The sequence below is a fragment of the Thermobia domestica genome, chromosome 9, assembly GCF_964235325.1.
Source record: "Thermobia domestica chromosome 9, izTheDome1.hap1.1, whole genome shotgun sequence".
NCBI lineage: Eukaryota > Metazoa > Arthropoda > Insecta > Zygentoma > Lepismatidae > Thermobia > Thermobia domestica.
In genome coordinates this window covers 201,048,884-201,068,590 of record NC_137462.1, presented here as the reverse complement: position 1 = coordinate 201,068,590, position 19,707 = coordinate 201,048,884, and the positions used below count along the sequence as shown (strand labels likewise).

The window sequence follows — 19,707 nt, the reverse complement described above, 5'->3', positions numbered from 1 at the left end:
TCTGCAATCAAATGCAGAGAGCTACTGAATCAGCCTATTTAATGTCGTCTTGGTGGCCTCTTCTGGAGGAAAGCTTGAAGGAAAACGTCAGCAAGCACCATAGGATACATATATAGTAAATATGTTATCTATACTGCTTGGATATTCACGGTGAAGCACAATGTTCTACATATTATGTCATGTTGATACGCAAAAATTCAAAAGAAAGCAATCTAACTTGTTCTATTGTAGATCAATATGTCGGCTTCTCAGATGCTAATACAGTGGCGGCTGGTGACTCATCAGTGAATTGCAACTTATAGATTGAAATTCGCTACAATATTATCGTTAATATTCATATTTTTTCAAATATAAATATTACAAGTCTACTTTGAGCGCAAAGTAACATATGTCTATCAAGAAACTTGTAAATCAACTTTAAAATTACAAACACTTGTCTTCTATTCATACAACATAATTTCACTGATGATCGTACGTAACTAATTAAACCAACTTTTGAATACACTTTCAGGATCGTTAACCGATGTATATGTGCGAAGAGTAGTAAATGCAACGGGATCTATACTTAAGGTAATCTGATGTATACTTGCATTTCTTCACAAAAGGCTAAAATGGCTAAATTTAATTACAATCTTTCCAGCGATTGTCTTCTGTTAATGGCTAGAATAAACATGGTCACACTATGTTTCCAACGAACTTGTAGAAGCTTTTGTGACGCTATCCGAATTGCAGAATCGCAAGGGTTATACACTCGAGCAGCGCTTGATTGTGGTATAGGATCGTTCACATATTACGTAGAACGGCAAGGCGGAGAAAGAGGTTTGGTCTTGCGTTGTAAGTGTGACAAAGGGGGTCTTTATTCTTAGGTTTATATACACTTTTTAAACAAATAATTTTAATCAGTTCTTTTTATAAATAAATAAATATTTCTATTCTTTTGGGAAATTGTGAAAATATAGCCTATATAAAATGAATCATGTAGATGGGATTCGAAGACGCTAATAGACACCAGCATGACTGATGGCAAACCCTGCGTCTATTATAATACAATAAAACTCCGTTTTGTAGCTATCGCCGCATTGCATTTACGCCACACGAAGCTTTTCTGGAGTTAGTTGTTAACAATCGAAACCACCGCTTAAAAATGCCCTCGCGTTCTCACTCGTATCGCTATTTTTGAGAATATAATCCAAAACTGTTGATTTGAATCATTACCCACTCTATTCTTCTAAGGAGTCTCGCATGTGAAAGAGAAGAAACTCTTTTGAAAGAATATTTTAAATATTCTATATAAATAATATTTTCGATCCGCGATTTGCAGAGCAAAATAAGATGTTAAAAACAAAAATTTATCGACTATTCATCTCGTACTGAAGTTTTTGCTCTTTGGATGTGAATTTTTCTGGAGAAATCGAGTTTATTCGCATTCTGGCACTGATTTAGGACAAGAAGAATTTGAAAAGGGGTAAACTGAAGTCTGAAGTCTAAAGATGATGCTCGAAAGTTTGTCCACAAACGAAATGCCGCTGCTCCTCCACGTGTGCAGCCATGACAAATCTGTGGTCAACGAGGAAAAGAACTTAATAGCATCGTCGACACTGTCGAACTTCAAATTCAGGAAGCCCGGAAGAAGAAGAGATTTAAAAAATAAAATAGTGAAATAAAACCATTAAATTTACAGTAAATTTCGAATGAGTCAGTAGAAAAACTAATTTCCTAATTTATTTACATTTCCCAACTGTGGATTTATAAAGGTTAGATTTTGTTTGCGTAATAAATACTGTTAATAATTGCTTTTTAAGAAGATATTATTGTATATAATTTTTTTAAGGATAATTATTGTTGTGGATATATATAGACCAAAGACTTTTATTTACATAAAACAGAAAAAAGTTATTTGACATCCGTTGCTGGAAGAAATAATTTCATTTTAAGGAGAGCAAAACTTGCATGCTGTTCTGAGTAGATAATAATATCACATCCAAGTTAGTTTCGTTTCTCTGGAACGAAGTGAAATGCATGCGCTGTATGTGAAGAAAATTAGTAATTTTTAACATTTTTTTTCTTTTGTAGCCCACGCCGTAAATTTAGAATTTGGAAGGGATAGGTGTTATAGTTATTACATAAATGTCACGAACACTTTACCAAATCCAAGCTATCTATTACCAATATCACTTGTTACCAAAAAAATATAAAAATGCATGATATATCTATCTAAAATGTCCAAGCAGCAGGAAATACGCACTGTTACTTCAAACTTTGATACAGCTAAATTTCACGCTATTTTTCGTTTGTTTCGAAAATAGTGGTAAAATACGAGTAAAAGACAATATTAAATCTGATAAATACAGTGGCCCATAGCACAGAAAAATGGAGTAGTAAGAGTTTTGGAAATATTGTTCAGTTGAGAAATATGGCATACGTAGTAATGTAATTACGTCATAACGTTAGCATATACCGTATTTTTCAACTGAAACTAATGTCTTCAAAACCTTCTTTTTTATAGTACTTTATATTCTATAGGCCACTATGTTTTTCAAATTTAATACTCTTTTAGTTTGCAGTTATTTGAGACAAAGATAAATTATATGATTTCTTTTCTGTGAAACGATCTTGCAGGAAAATGTACTCAAATTGATCGGTGTTCTAAGAAGTTACTTTAAAAAAAGAATAAGTACACATAGCGTTAACAGTTTCACTAATAGTTACATTAATAAACTTTGTGTAAAGTACAAATAAACAATAGTAAAAATTGCTCTAAGAAACCTTGAAATTGTACTACATTATACAAACATTAGCTTTTTCACAATAACAAATGTAACTACATTAGATTTTGAAGTTACTCTCTCAATATGAATGCACTTCAGTAAGACATTTATAGTAATTTTCTACAAAAATGATTTAATACTTTATTTTTAGAATGTATATATATATATATATATATATATATATATATATTGAACGGGCGTCTTAAAGGTCACAGTAAGCAAAGGTTAAGAGAAACATTCCTCTAAATTTTCTCTGAAAATTTTTTTTTTTGTTTTAAACTCAGATTATTTACATTCGTTGGTTGATTTGAAGTTGATTTCCCTTGCAACACCGAAGCTGTATGATACTTGGACCTACAGCTTAACGTGGAATTCGAACCACATGAACTTCACCGGTTATCAGACCCGGGTCGATTGTGGCAAAAGCTCGTACACTAGCCGTATAGCTGCGATGGAGTTCTTATATTTGACTGGGACCCCAACCTGACTGTCAGAACATTTTACAAGGCAGACAAGAGGAAAGGCCGGAACTTAAATGATCATTTTATTTTTAAAAAATTAATTTGCTACAAAAATGTACTTTTCGTATTTATCTTTCTCCCGTCTTCCTCCCTATACACAACCGCTTAGCAACTGTACCTATACTTTGATTAACATGAGAGAAATTCATATACTTTCAACATAGAAACTTTTATACCTTCAGTAGGGAAATTCAGATACTTTCAGCAGAGAAATTAAGGTAATTCCAGCATACAAATTCAGGTACTTTCACAAGAATTCAGATACTTTCAGCAGAAAATTTTAGATACCGGTACTTTCAGCAGAGAAAATCAGATACTTTCAGTAGAAATATTCAGGTACTTTTCAGTAGAGAAATGCAGGTACTTTTGTAGTAATTTCGTATTTGTCCATGTTTTCAAATTAGTTCGTGAACTATGTTGGTAATAGATTGTTTGCATTGAGTCTTTACTTTCTGTGATTGTGTATTATTCTTATTTTACAGGTTATTGTTACGAATTTTACAATATAAAGTTTTACTTGGAAATGTTAGATTTAAATTTTCTCAATATATGTATGCATTGTGTTATAATGTGCTCTAATTTGAGTATTGTTCACGGACATATGTAAATAATATAATAAATTAATAATTTGTAGTAATATTCAGATGTTTCAACACAGAAATTCAAATGATCCATATGTATTTGCATAACATGTCTATATCAGTTAATGTATTTTAATGACGAGATTGATTTTTTAAATAATCGATGATTAAGGTTTGTTAGGTTTATAGGGATATGTTGAACAATATTATCAAACACTCTATTTGATGTAAGAATAGATATTCGACAATACATACAATACATGGTAGGACCAAAAGTTTGTTTTCGTATTTATTTTCTTAAAACGTCTTTACAGCGTTCGTTTTAAATTTTAAAAAAGTCCTAAATCATCAGTGGCATTTTAAATCATCAGTGGCCATCATATTTAGGAAGAAGAAAGAGAAAATTAAATGCAAACGCACTCAATGGGGAATTTTAAATTTCCAACGCGAATATGATGTTAGTAGACATGTTCCTGAATACTCAAATTACTGGCACTTAAGTTACGTATAATGTAATAAAATATATTTTATAAATCACTGGTGTTTGGTTATTTCTAAACATACAGTATACAACGTAAACTGTATATATCAATAAAATGAATATTTAGAATAATATCACTAACTAATCGTATTTTTTCGATGTTAAAATATTATAGCCTGCATAAATGGGGCACAAAGAGTCAATATTATTTAGCTTAAAAACCGGAATTGTCATTCCCATTATAAAATTTTCGTTTTAAATTACTGATCCATTACAACCAATTTTCAAGAAAATACAATAGTTTACTTCTTAACACAAAGTCCTATGATTCAATTTTTAAAACGATTATGCTTGGTTAAAATTTCAACTAGAGACTCCGTTATATACAGTCCATTCAATTGTACTCCTTTTCGTGCATCTCGTAAAATTCTAATTTTATTTTACGTATCACAATTCAGCCCGAAGTGAAAAGAATGGATGTATAGAGAAGTGTATATTAGACTTGTATTCAAGTAAATGGGTTAGTTTTCCGGTGTGTCAGTTAACACGCCTAATATTTAATTGTAATCATACATGGCAAGTATTTTACTCCATATTATCTGAGTTTAAAATGAGCATATGCTTATGATATTCTTAGCTAAAATGAAAATGAAAATGAAAAGCCTATCTCAAACGACCTGTAGAGAAGTGTCATAGTTTCATATGCATATAGGTAACCATGCCGAAAGACTTTAATTTCCCATTCAAAATGGATATTGGCATGATTGATTTTCAACTAAATATGTGAAACTGACAAATTACTTAATACAGATTTGTTTATTGAAATGTTGATTTAATAAAGAAAGGGGGAAATAATATTCCTGTCATGTCTCTCTACCGTACCTTAAGCATAGAATCTCCTTTTTCCTTTTTGCTAACTAACAATAAATTATTCTTCTATAAAATTGCATAAGTGTTATCAGCCTCTTTTCATTTTTTTCTTCATCACATCATTCAGCAACATGCTAATATGGTAAAGTGAATTTAAAGTTGAAATTTTAGACTTCGATACTATGCTATACATAAGAATCATAGGTAGTATAGTTTTATAGAACCACTATGTCTATCTGACCGTCATCTGAACAAAACTGGTAAAAGGTAGCAAGAAGTTTATATCCATTGAAATATGAACTAGTAGATATATACCACTTCTGGTTTCAATATTGATCGAAATAAAGCAAGAATGGTAACAGATACAGAAAACTTTATTTGAGTAAACCAACCTCGTTAATTACAAAAAAGCTGGAATTTCATCGTACATAGCGGATTTTCCTTTTTTACTACATAAAAGATGAGGTATTAGAACCAGACAAACTTTTCCAGTAGTATAGAGATAAAACACAGGGTACACAATCTATAAACTAATAACACAACAAACGGGAAACAGTTAAGTCTTACTGTTGCTAAAAAATCAATATCTGGTTGTAAATAACTTACCGGTACTGCTTTTACATTCCAACAACGAAGATACGATAGAGCAAAATTATTCAAATTACAGAATTGACCTTGCAGCAATAGAAATAACCAAATACCCTGAATAATAATAATAATAATATAAAATGAAGTGCTGTTCATATTCTAAATATATTTGGACTATTTTTTCAGGGAATCGGAAGCCTCTTTAGTGCACTCAAAGTGGTTCGATTGCTCAGGTTGGGACGAGTAGTGAGAAAATTAGACAGGTATCTGGAATACGGCGCTGCAATGTTAATATTGTTATTGTGTTTTTATATGCTTGTGGCTCATTGGTTAGCGTGTATTTGGTACTCTATTGGTCGATCGGACGCCGATAATGGAATCCAATATAGTTGGTTGTGGAAGTTAGCAAATGTCACGCAAAGTCCTTATTCGTATATTTGGTCCAATGACAGTAATTCTCCCGAACTAATAAATGGACCATCACGAAAGACTATGTATGTTACAGCACTCTATTTCACGATGACGTGTATGACCAGTGTCGGGTTTGGCAACGTCGCAGCTGAAACCGATAACGAGAAGATTTTTACCATCTGTATGATGATCATTGCTGGTAAGTGTAAAATGTTCTTCTATTCGAAGGACATACTAATTTATTAAGGTAAGATTTAGTTGTATTGTCGCTTCTGAATTATAAACAATGAGAGATTGCAGTACACTCACAGATTTCTCAAAAGGAAAACAAGAATGTAGATTTTCCTATTTGGCTCTGGGTTACGATTTATTCGTTTAAAACATATTTTCAGTCGTTTTCTACTTGCCACTTTTAAACCTTCAAATTCCATCTCTATCGTGCTCTAGTACTACATTTGCCTTTAATGCGTTGTGGTTCCGCGTTTGAATTCAGATGTGAACACACTAAATATTTCCGCGTATTTCTCTTCGTTCTCTTTAACATATATCGGTACGACACAATCTTTGAGTAGTCCTTCGCTTTCAAATGGTGAACCATTGATTCAAAGAGATTGTTCTTACTGACAACCCTGAAATGTATGAACAGTGCACAAACACTAACGTAATTCTTTAAAGTGTTATTTCGCTGAAACTGCCGAACGTAACAGTTTGTTGCAGTGGTTGGCAGTCGTGTATTACGTGTAAGAGCTTTCTTTTAAAAAGAGTATTTAGTATAAACGGATGACAGTCCACTATTTTCTGCTTAATACAACGTCAACATTTTATATGAAATCACGTAAAAAGAGTAGGAGACTGTCAACCGCTGCAACCAACCATCAGGGTTGATTTCAGAGAAATATCACCTTTAGAACAATTCTTCTATATATAGGTATACTTTTAGTACATTACATTCTTTCGTACCATCCAAATCCTGATAGATCTTTGATCAAAGTCCTGCTTAAACATTTACTTAAAACATAATTACCTGAATGTCTGAAACTGAAATAATCTGCCTTATGCAGAGTCGTTTTGACATATGATTAGTGTCATACTAAAGGCCTGACTACTGCAGGAAACATACGTTAGTCGAACTCTTTAGCATGTCACTAATCACACGTCAAAATGACTCTGCATAAGGCCCAATAAGTTTATCTTTATTAGTAATCGAAACTATTCACTACTTTAAATTTAGTAATGTTTGAGCAAATCATTGTTAATCAATTCGTTTTTGATTCTATTCAGTGGTCATTTGTAGTAAGAAAGCAAACTATTTGTGCTGTAAATATGTACACAATTTATACAAATAAATTATGTCAATTTAAATCCACGTGAAAGCATCGAGCATTAATAAAAAGCATTCATGGAGCCGTGTTCAAAACTATCATTAACTTTCAGAATATATGTACTTAACTTATTTTGCTCTACCTTACTGTATTTTATTTGTATTAGGATTCAATCACACATAAAAAGAAAGAAAATGTTTATGTCTGACATTTTCAACACATATTTGAACAACGTAACTAGAAGATTCATGAAGGAAATATGATAGTGTTCAATTTTAGTACACCATGCGAAGTCAGGAGTAAATTGAAGGGTAAGGGGAAAAAAGAAGGAATGTCACAAAACTACATTTTCGAGAAAACCGAGTTTTAACATTGAAAGCCGCGTGCAAATAAATGGAGTTAGTCAAATCTTTTGCCTCTTTTACTTGGACATTTCTACATCTTGTCAAGCATGGAATATACAGTCAAATAGTACCAAGAGTCACCAACAGATAGGAAAAAGCACCCGACAAAGCACACAGATGGACATTCCTTGTTTTTTCTTCTTACCCTTCAATTGTGTTCTGATTCTTATATTTATTCTAGTTTCATTGACAAAAGAAGAATTCATCAGAAAGAATTTGCTGTTGAAAGTGACAGTGACTCAATCGGTTGCGTAAATACGGAAGAAAATGTGAAAAGAATGAATGTCAAGCGTTTCTTCCTTCTAAGCACAATTATAAATATATATGTTTAGTTTCGAGTCTTACTAAGAAGTTTCTAGAAGATTAATATATCTTCTTTTGTTATGATTTGAAAGTAGTTAATATTGGAAAGTCTTGTCTATTATTTCAAAATATCTAAGATTGACTTATTTTAGAGTAGCCAAAATTATATATAGAACCAACTACTGCTTCAAATTAGATAAAACTGTAAACACTTACCCACTACATCACAACAGAAAAAACTATAAAGCCTTGTATACTACTTCAAATTGGGAGAAAATTTATATCATTATCTATTACATTGCAGTAGCCAAAATTTTAAAGTTTTATCTACTGATTCAAATTGTTTAAAACTGTATATCATTACATATTAGTCTATATAACGGCAGAAAAAGACTTCCAGATCATGTTTTCTAACTCAAATTAGACAATTATTTTATTTGTATCTTTATATATTATGCAGGCAAAAGTTTTAAGCTTTATATACTAATTCAAATTAGACAAAACTCTATATCCTTATCTGTTACATTACAGTAGTTAAAACTTTTTAAGGCTTTATTCACTAATTCAAATAATAAAAATTATAGTGTATATCCTAGTCTAATACATCACAGTAGGCAAAACTTGAAAGCCTCATCTATTATTTCAAATTAGGGCCTATGTTTAGCAGAAGGGGTCCAGCTCTTTTCTCTAAAAAATGTTACAATTTTGGTAATTTCTGTTCACATTCGGTTAGTTTAGGGTAGGGTAGGTTAGTTTAGTTTAGTTTAGGTTAGTTTAGTTTAGTTTAGGTTAGGTTAGTTTAGGTTAGGTTAGGTTAGTTTAGTTTAGTTTGTTATATTAGTGTAGGGGTCCCACATAATTTTCCAAAAAAAAAATGATAGAATTTCGCTTATTTCCACTAATATTAGGTTAATTTAGGTTTGCTCAGGTTAGCTTAGGTTAGTTTATGTTAGGTTAGGTTAGATTTGGTTATGTTATGTTACGTCTAAGTACTTACATCATTTATTTCTCCTGGAAATTTTGTATTTTTTTTTTTTTTTTTTTTTTTACGTGCTTCTGGACCCCTTGTGCTAAACATACTCCCAAATTAGATAAAATGTGTAACGTTATCTACTACATCACAGTAGGGAAAACTTTCAAGCTTTTTCTACTACTTAAACACAAAGAAAACTATAAACCATTATCTCCTACTTCCAAGGTGGACAAGACTTTACTGATTATATAGAACCAAGGTGCTTTAACGTAGCCAAAAATATAAATCGTTGTTTATTACTGCAATCTTAGCCAAGTTCATTTAGCCTTACCATTGGATTCAAATTAATTTCAAAAAATGATAAACTATTACATTAAAAGTTCACTACTTTCAACAGCATTTCTTTTAAAGGTATCGTTTTTATATGTTAAATGCCTGTTAACGTTAATTCCATTTTTCAGCTTTATTGTACGCTACTATCTTCGGTCACGTGACGACAATTATTCAGCAAATGACTTCAGCTACAGCGAAATACCACGATATGCTTAACAATGTTCGTGAGTTCATGAAACTTCATGAAGTCCCGAAAGCTTTATCTGAGAGGGTTATGGACTACGTGGTGTCCACGTGGGCCATGACGAAAGGATTGGACACCGACAAGGTAAATAGTCAGGCAAGTTATCTTAGCTCACCCGTGTGGAGCACCCATTATATATTTATAATTATCCTTTTATTCCATTATATTTCCTCTATTTCTTACTTATTCACACCTTTGAGCACATCTTTTTGCACTAGGCTAGAAATCAATCATTTCTTCTTCATTTCTACTCTTATATATCCTTAGTCCTAACCGACATTTTCTCCTTATATGTAGTAGTGTAATATGCATGTAATGTCAACAATGCTGGAATAAGCATAATAAGGAACAAACTTACCAGCGCTCTGGTCGCTCTGAAATTCAACTTTTAGTGAGATCAGCAAAGTGAAGTAGTCTCGTGTTTGGTCCGAGGAAAGATGGATGATTATTCGAACTCACCAAATGCTGTTGGTCAGGCACATAGCCAGGATTTCGTAATAGGGGGGGGGGGGTCCGTGCAGGGTTAAAAGTGGATCTGAAAAGGTAGGGGGACGGTAAGTAGTGGAATGACGTCACGTCGTCCCCCTGTCTATCTTTGCCCATTGTGATTTTTTTAGAAACTGGAGGGACGCCTCATAAAATTTTTTGGAGGTGGGGGACGGCGTCCCCCCGCGTTCCACCGCACTTTTACCCCTGGATCCGTGACGAAATACTGTGATTATCACATTATCACACCAGTGGCTCGATCATTCTAAACTACTTTACTGGCAACATATATTGGTTCGTTTAGCCAGGATTTCGTAATGAGGGGAGGCGTGAGATGGAATACTGTGGTTACACACCAGGGGGTCGATCCATCTGAACTATTTTACTGACAACATGCTCATATTGGTTTGTTAAAACAATAAAATGAGGATATGTTAGTAAGTATTCTAATAACGAACTAAGGGGTTGCGGTGGCTCAGTGGAAGACCGTTCACCTTCGGTGCTTGGGATCCCTGGTTCGATCCCAGCTCGCGCCGTGTGGGCTTTGTGGTGGACAAACACCGTGCTCGTGGGTTTTCTCGGGGTTCTCCCATTTCCTCCCACTTTCTTCATTCCACCATTTCACTCCTTTCCACCTTTCCACCATTTTTTTTCCTTTTTAAGGAATGAGCTTAAGTGCGAGCAACACTACATCATTTACATGTATCGTTTACGAGATGCAATGTTAAGGATTATTAGTTCCTTAGTTTAGGCTGGTTAGTTAACTACTTCTTTAAAAGTTAGCAGTTCATTCAGTTAGTTCAGGCATGTATCCGAAGACTTCAATATGCATGACGAATTATTCCAGCGATTAATTCCGAAGCTGACCACTAGAGACGCTGATACATTGCCCAGAAAAGCAACCTAATTACACATCACAGATCAAAATTCTATAATCTTTAGAATCTTTGTCACGGGAGACCCAAGTTCGATTCCCGGTGGTGTAACGATTTCTAAAGATTATAGAATTTTGATCTGTGATGTGTAATTAGGTTGCTTTTCTGGTCAATGTATCAGCGCCTCTAGTGGTCAGCTTCGGAATTAATCGCTGGAATAATTCGTCATGCATATTGAAGTCTTCGGATACATGCCTGAAATAAAATCAGTCAGTACGTTTAAATTAATAGAGATAAATCTAGTTACATTTAACTTTATAAGTGCGTGCATTGGTATTCAGTTTGAGAAACAGTCTTTTTTGGTAAATTGTGAATATAGTGTGATGCCTAAGAAATCACGTATATGTTTCTGGTTAGTTGTATATCTTTTGATTATTGTATCTTAATATTGTCATATTGGGATTGATCGAAGGACCAAGTTGGACCGTGATGAATGCATAGCGTATTTTGGAGATTCTAGTACTTAATTTATAAAGTGGAATTACATTGTTCTAGAGGCTGTAATTATTTGTTATTGCACTCACCAGTCAGATAATTTATATGCAGGGGGTAAAAGTGAGGAGTAAGACGGAAATACGTCGTCCCCTACTTCCAAAAATATCTATAGCGTCCCTCCACTTTCTAAAAAATTACATTGGGTAAAGATAGTCACGGGTGGGTTACGGCGTGACGTCTTGCGTCCCTCTACCTTTTCAGATCCAGTTTTACCCCGGAATTTTCGTTTCTTAGAACAGAATCTTATTACTAAATCCTAATTAATAATTACTGATTTGAACTACATTTGAATTCGATACATAGAAATTATTAGAAGCATATATTGGATTTATGTTGTGGGCTATTTTAGCTATTATATAGCCATATTTTCATATGTTCATCTATTAGAACCATTTCACAATTAAACAAAATGGAGGGAGCTTTTGTCCACTCGACCAGTAGCGTACGCAGGAATTTATTTCGGGAGGGGTCCTAACTCAATATGAGGGTATTTTATATTAAACTTCCTAAAATTGCCCCTAAAAATAGGCTAAATTTATATAAAAATCGAAATTTTGGGGGGTCCGGACCCCTAGGACTCACTCCCTGCGTACGTCCCTGCCCTCGACCGACAACGAGGTGTTGACTGGGCACTGCACACGTTACAATACACAAAGTTTCTGGCATGCAATTTTTGTTCAAATTTCCGAAAGAAGGAACTTGAAAGAGGAAACGGGTCAAAGGTAAAGTAGGTAAGGAAATGTATTTACGTGAAAATAAGATGAAACGCATATAGGCCTATGCTTTGTTTATATGGCAGGCGTAGTTTTGGATCCGAAAATGAGGTTTGGAACCTTGCACTTAGGTTGGCACCGGAAGTGACGAAATTACTTGACTCATCCATTATAGAATTTGTCTACTTATTCTTATATAATTTGCGAAGATACTAATTTTGCACTAAACCCATCAGAAGTTTTGTTCTCACAAAATAATAAAAACTTACTATAATCTATTAGAACAATTTCACAATTAAACAAAGTGAAGGGAGTTTTTGTCCCCTTGACCGATAATGAGATCTTACTATAATACTTGCGACCGTCGCTGGCTGAGTTTGTCTTAATCCGGCATTAGATGTTGTATGGTGTTGTTTGTAGTTAGTTGTTGTGGTGGTGGCACGTTTTATGCATGGCACTTTAATGCACTGACTTCTCATATTGTTGGCCAGTTCAGTGATCTGCTACATTGTTGTATTACTGTTGTTGTTCGTATAAAGTGTGGTATGTATAATTTAGCATGTCTTAACTAATATTTAAAAAAAAACTGTTTGTGAATAAAACTGCTTATATATATTGCATTTAAAAGGTCATTAAATTTAAAATTAAATGTTTATAATTCTACAATAAACAAACACTGTCCCCACACATAAACAGACAGACGTAAAACTTTTCATGAAATTTTTGTGTGAAAGAGTTCATATAAAATATTTTTCATTTACATGTATTTCTAAAGTACTAGATTAATGTACAAGGAGATCTGTTGTTAGTGACAACATTAAATTAAATTAAATTTTATATGACATTGTCGTTTAAAAATGCTTAAGAGCCGCCAGTATCTTGAAGAAAATAGGGTAACTTTCAAAGCAAACATGAAAATTCTGTTACTTTTCTTTCAATTTATGACAATAAAATAACAAATATTTTGCACAAAATGTTGTATAGCAGACATATATTTAAGCAGCGGCACCTCGTGAGGGTAGATATGTAGATTTTTAAAAAAAAGTGATGATAAATGATTTATCGAGTTTTAAAGTGAAATATATATATAGAAACTATTAATACATTTGTGCTAATGATGAACCAAAAGAACATACCGGTACTTGAAAATTTAGTTTGTCATACTCGCAATCTTGACTTGTGGCTACAGATGGCAGCACGGGCATAGTTTCCAAAATTGCATCTATGCAACAGAAGCAGTGTTGCCAATTTAGCGACTTTGTCGCTAGAACTAACGACTTTTGGAAGTGTCTAACGACAAAAATTTTTATTTAGCGCCTAGAGACAAATCTAGCGACATTTTGGAATTCAAATATTTTTTCTATATTTATATTAAAGTATCCAAAATTTTGCAGTTCGTGATACTAATAATTACTTTTACACACTCGGTTGCACTACTGCTATGAGCGACCTACTTCGTTGGATTCATCGCTGCTATGAGGATTATGCCCTTCTTCACTGCGGTTCGGAAATCCGGGAATTTCCCGTATCTAACTAGTTGCGTAATACCTGGTAACCTCTTGCATTGCACAGTGCATACAATGAGAGTGACGCTGGAGAACGTTGTGCTTTTCTGGTTCAGTGTAGTGCGTGTGATTTGTATATTAATTTAACTGCGGTTGTTCTTCATATAAATTATGCAGAAATTTCGTGGGGTGAGTGGTGAAGTGTTCCAATACGAAAGCAACATGAATTCCCCAACCCCCCAAAAAAGATAATCGTACTCAATAAGAGGGAATGGGGAAAAGTGATCCAAAATTTTAAGTATTTGCAAATTTTCAATGCTATTATATTTATTAATTTTGTATTCTTCAAAGCGCATAGTGCAGTATTTTTGTCAAGATGGCAATTTTTTTAAAAGAAAAAGTATTCGAGTCTTCCATTGTATATGAAAAATATTTAAATTATTTTAATTCCTTTGTAAAATTGTATAGCGACTTGTCAGAAGGCGTTTAGCGACTTCTAGCGACTTTAGAGTACTAAACTAGCGACATTTCACACTGGCGAGTTGGCAACAGTGAACAGAAGGTATTCTGTGTTTTGGGATGTGAGAAGTGTTGTATTCCTTGTTACCGTACAGCGTACACTCCGCAGACTGTGATTTCCCCCCCCCCCCCTTTGGGGGTGTATGAAAGACACAATGTATGTGCCTCCATTATCAACAAATTTAGATGAGCATCAGGATGATATTACAGTTGTATTTACGACCTTTATAAGGGATATACTAGAGCGGTGTGGAGCGAGTTAGACTTCCTATTTTAAGTACTATTCATTATTGTATATAAATGCAGCCCTTTTAAACCCGAATAATAATGTATAACCACCTTGTTTAATGTTAGTGCTATAAACTTACGGAATAAAACGCCGTCTAATATCCTAATCCTTGTATCTACAAAGTCTGTCCGGAAAGTAATGTCACCAAGTCTACAAGTATGAAGAAATATTTACATAATAATAAATGAAATGAAATCTTTAAGTTTTACGTCCCACGGTTATGCCGGTTAGGCTAAAGGAGACGGTGATTATGAGAGATGAATGAAGTAAGTGGGAGGAAACGGGAGAACCCCGAGAAAAACTCACGATCACGGTGTTTGCCCACCACAAAGTTCACTGGCGGGGGCTGGGATCGAACCCGGGACCCCAAGCACCAGAGGTGAACGCTCTACCACTGAGCCACCGCGCCCCCTACATAATAATAATAATAATAATAATAATACGTGTACAATAAAATTCTTCAAAATATTGTCCTCCTGCGTGGATACATCTTTGACAGCGGGATTTCCAATGTGCGAAGGCATCCTGGAAGGCTTGTTCAGGAAGTGCGTTTAAAGCTATTTCACAACACGTCGTTAATTGTTCTGTAACGATGTCCTTTCAAGGGACACCGAAGTGTTCTACTTGGCACTTTGTCCCTTCGTTTCCGGGTCTTACTGGAATATCCATGTTTCTTCACCTGTGATGATAACGTGTCCAAAAATGAGGATCATTTTCGCACATTTGCAAAACGTCTTCACAAATTTCCAGTTGGCGAGATTTTTGGTTGCCGGTAAAAATTCCTGGAACAAGCTTCGTGTATACTTTTCTCATGTACAAATCCTTGGCCATAATCTCGTGGACGATAGTTTTTTTTTTTTTTTTTTTTTTTAATACTTAACATGTCAATCATTAAACAGTCATTCGACGGTCTGTTTGCAGTCGTTCTTTCACACGAGTCACATTTTCGAAGTTTGTGGAGGTTGACGGGCGTCCCGCGCGGGCTTCGTCGTTGACCTCTTGACGGTCTTCCAAAAAAATGCCTTGTGCCATCTGTAGACTTGCCTTTGTTATAAACGCTCATCCTCGAAGGTCTGTTGAACCATTGGGAATGTTTCCGATGCATATTTGCAAAGTTTCACACAAAACTTGATCGCGTATCTTTGTTCCAGTGAGCGGTTGCATCGTGACTTGTACAAGAGATAGGCCGTATCCACGGAGGGGTCTAGGAGCGCGGTCCTACCTAACTTCAACCGCCCCCTATATTTTTGGTCTAACTACAGGCCTGACAAGAGACGAAACAGAGGTTTACGAAATTGCCCATCCCTCACCTCCAAGAGTTTGAAGACAACTGAGGAAGCACTTACTCGAGAGTTGGCTCACACCACCATTGATCCCGACGGCGCTGCAACGTACCGTCCCTTCACAATAAAATGTATGACTACTGTTTGGACAGATCCTGTATACCTACGGACAGAGAGGCCAATAGTTTCTAGTAGACAAGAAAATTCTCAATGAATACATATAACAATCCCTTTTAGTAAATAGATCTTGTATGATTTTGTATATGCATATCAACAACTATCAAAAATGAATTCCAGTACATTTAAATATCTCTTTACAGAAAGCTCACTAGTTCTCTAATGGGTAGTCAACAACATCTCATATTTATTTTTTAAAAAATCATAATTCAACAATCGATTATAATTATTAACATTTAAGTAACTAGCAGCGTTCACCCCGCTTCGCTGCGGTCACCCCGGAACGCAATAAACTTTGTTACTTAGATAATTTTTACTTTTTCGCTTTCAAGTGATATGATAAAAACCATAGAAGATTGCAGTAAATCTTAACATTATATCGCCTGTCATTTATGTTAACCCGCCCCGCTTCGCTGCGGTCATCCCGGTGCTGGCATATTGTAAAAGTGTCTGTAAAAATAAGCAAATCAATTTAAAAATTTTAAACAGAAGATTCAAGCTATTTTCCGCTGTATATCGCCTGTCATTTATGTTAACCCGCCGAGTGACACGGTCATGCGGGTTGCATATAAATACGTTTATTTTTACCTATGATGAACTAATAACAAAGGATTTGTACGTTATGGACACTTGAATGGTCAATTATCTCAAGACACTGGTAATTAAAAATTAAAGTGATATGATAAAAACCATCTAGGGTCCAAATCCTAATAACCCCCCAAAAATGAAAGAAATTGGTTCAGCCGTATTAGCGTGATGAGCGGACAAAGGATTTTGTACGCGTTCTTTTATATATATAGATGAAAAGAGCTAATAATAATAATAATAATAATAATAATAATAATAATAATAATAATAATAATAATAATAATAATAATAATAATAATAATAATAATAATAATAATAATTCTTATCATATAATTTGCGTGAAAACTAATCGACATTTGGTTTATTTAAAGCTTTATGATGTATGAGCAACACAATACATGAAGGATGTTCTGACACTTTTTTGTTATTATTATTGTTTTGCAAATTATCTCCATGTCCATTAAAATCCCTAATAAATTCACTGAGAGCTAAGAAATACTTTGTTCTTTAACCAAAACAAAAAAGTTTTAAGAACAAAGTACGTTAAGGATAGAGCAAAGAACAGAAAGCGTAATTGAAGAAAAATTTGAAAAGAAAAAATGTCCTTGAGGCAAATGAGTCCTTGACACGCAAGACCAGAGTCTAATCATGGCCCAGTTTAGAGACTCTCCTCTCCTTTGTAGCTTGTTCTGATAACAGTCGCACCCCAACGGTGAGTGCAGGAAATGACCTCATCCCACACTGCACTTGCCCAACCATTATTGAGAGCGGGAAAAAGGAGAAAATCTACCTTAGGTCAGAGACCGAAAAACCGGTTCAAGGTCGACATTGATTAGCACTGGTTGATTGTCGGTTGAACATTAATTTACAGCAGCTACAACACACTGTATTAACAATATGCTTCATATCTGTCGTTAAAATCTAGATTTTGTCTTTTCGTCGTTAGTTCATGCAGAAAAATCCATTTAGACAATGAATTTCTGTTTGTATGAGGATTGGCTGATAAGTTTGACTAACCTAAGATCAGTAACATCTCTTGAGGAAAATCATATTAAAGAAAAGTGAAGTAAAAAATTTGATTTTGCCTCTACAAGTTAAGAGAAGAAAGCTTAACTAGTATACTAATTCTTTTGCACATCTTTTTGAAGCTGTTTAAAGATCTCTTGTCTTCGCTTGAAGCAGTGACTAACTAGTGGGAGCAAACGGGAATTGTGGCCCGGGCGTCGGATTGGGAAGGCGCAAAATTGGGCAAATATTTGGGAGAGCGTTTTGGTTTGGTTGGGCAGGGGGGGCGCTAAGGCGAGTTCTTGCCCCGGGGGACAATTAGCATATTTGCGTCGCTGGCTTGTAGCGATAACATTAAATTCTTATCGATGCGACTTCCCTGAATAGACGTTATTACACAAGATACTTCAATTGACATTTTTATCTAACTTCACACAATGCAGTTACAATAAAAATGGAATATTGAGAAGTCTTATAAAAAAAACCATGTCCATTCTTTCATGTTATAAGCACAATGTGTAATTTGCAGCGATATGCTAATTTTACGTTGCACAAAAATGCATGTTGATAAATTATTCAGGAATTAATAACACAAGATTACTTTGCTAATAGATACTCACCTGTGACCTCATTGCCAGAAATTAGGGCACACACACATTTATTTTCTTGCTAAATACTATTGCTGAATATTGAACGAAAATTTCTGCGGTACCTACTGTATAGAAAATTATTTTTGCCCTCATTTCATGTCGTTTCTCCTAAGATAGTTCTACTTACTAAGCATAAAATATTTATTTAGTTATACATATATCTGGGCATTACTGACATCTATGGTCTTAAGCCCATCATGTGTAAGGGTTTACGTTCCCCGGCAAGCATATTATCGGAGAAAGAGAAGGGGAAGGAAGGAAGCAGCCAGAGACCGATATGTTAGGTACACTCATGTCCAAAATGATTGTCGCATATCTACAACTGTCTTCTTGTAAGAATATACTTTAATAATGATTTTGCACGGTACTTTTAACACTAATACTAGATGGTTGCATCTGCAAAGGGAAAAGCACGGAACATCCACGCACATCGAACGAGAATGTCGAGCGTATTCGTACACTTTACGAAAGGAGCCCAAAGAAATCCACATCACGAGCAACCAAAGAACTTAACATTCCTCAACCAACGGTATGGCGAGTTCTATAACATCGTCTGCACATGAAGCCATACAAACTGCAGTTATTGCATCCTGACGACCACAACAAAAGGTGTGTGGGAAGAAATGAGCCACCGTTTTGACATTTGTCGTGTAACACACGGTGCTCATATTGAATGCACACCATAATTACTAACAATAAATTGTAAACTTTTCTTAATCAAGTAACGTTCGAATCATGTTTCTATTTTTTGTAGTTTGAAAAAAATAAATGTTTGAAATATGTTCTTTCTTTTTGAATAATCCTATATATAATTCTTTTGTAATATAGTAATTTTAGTGTAAAAATCGATGAAAATTATGAAAAATGACAGATGAATCTCGGACCAATCAATAGATCACATTGACCTGAACAAAATGACATAATTTTCGAGAAATTGTACAAAAGCGATTTTATTGGCGCAGAAACATTCATTTTTAATAATGACAGGCTTATTAACACGCCATCTGTTAAAATAAAATTGACACTAAAAGATACCCCTATAAAACATTAGCAAGATTACAATTATACTTTATGGTTAATAATCCAAGATGGCGTCAAGTTCCAGGTCGATGCAAAGTGGTGCTCTAGTTTTTTTTTGTGTGTGTGTGTGTGTGTGTGTGTGTGTGGTTATGCGTGGTGGTTGTGTGTGTTCTGGTGTCGTCATGTTTCTTCGGTGCTGTGATTTTCCCAAGTGTAGTGTTGCCAATGAAACATGGACTGAAG

General features: G+C 34.5%; 1 protein-coding gene across 1 annotated transcript in view; it reads left to right on the top strand.

Annotated features, from left to right (window-relative positions):
- Positions 1–19,707, top strand: part of eag (potassium voltage-gated channel protein ether a go-go) — a 750,678-nt gene that overhangs the window by 696,353 nt on the left and 34,618 nt on the right. The window contains exons 9-10 of the mRNA XM_081725716.1: positions 5,996–6,419; positions 9,684–9,883. Coding sequence (XP_081581842.1) covers positions 5,996–6,419; positions 9,684–9,883 — 624 coding nt within the window. The remainder of the gene's footprint in view (positions 1–5,995; positions 6,420–9,683; positions 9,884–19,707) is intronic.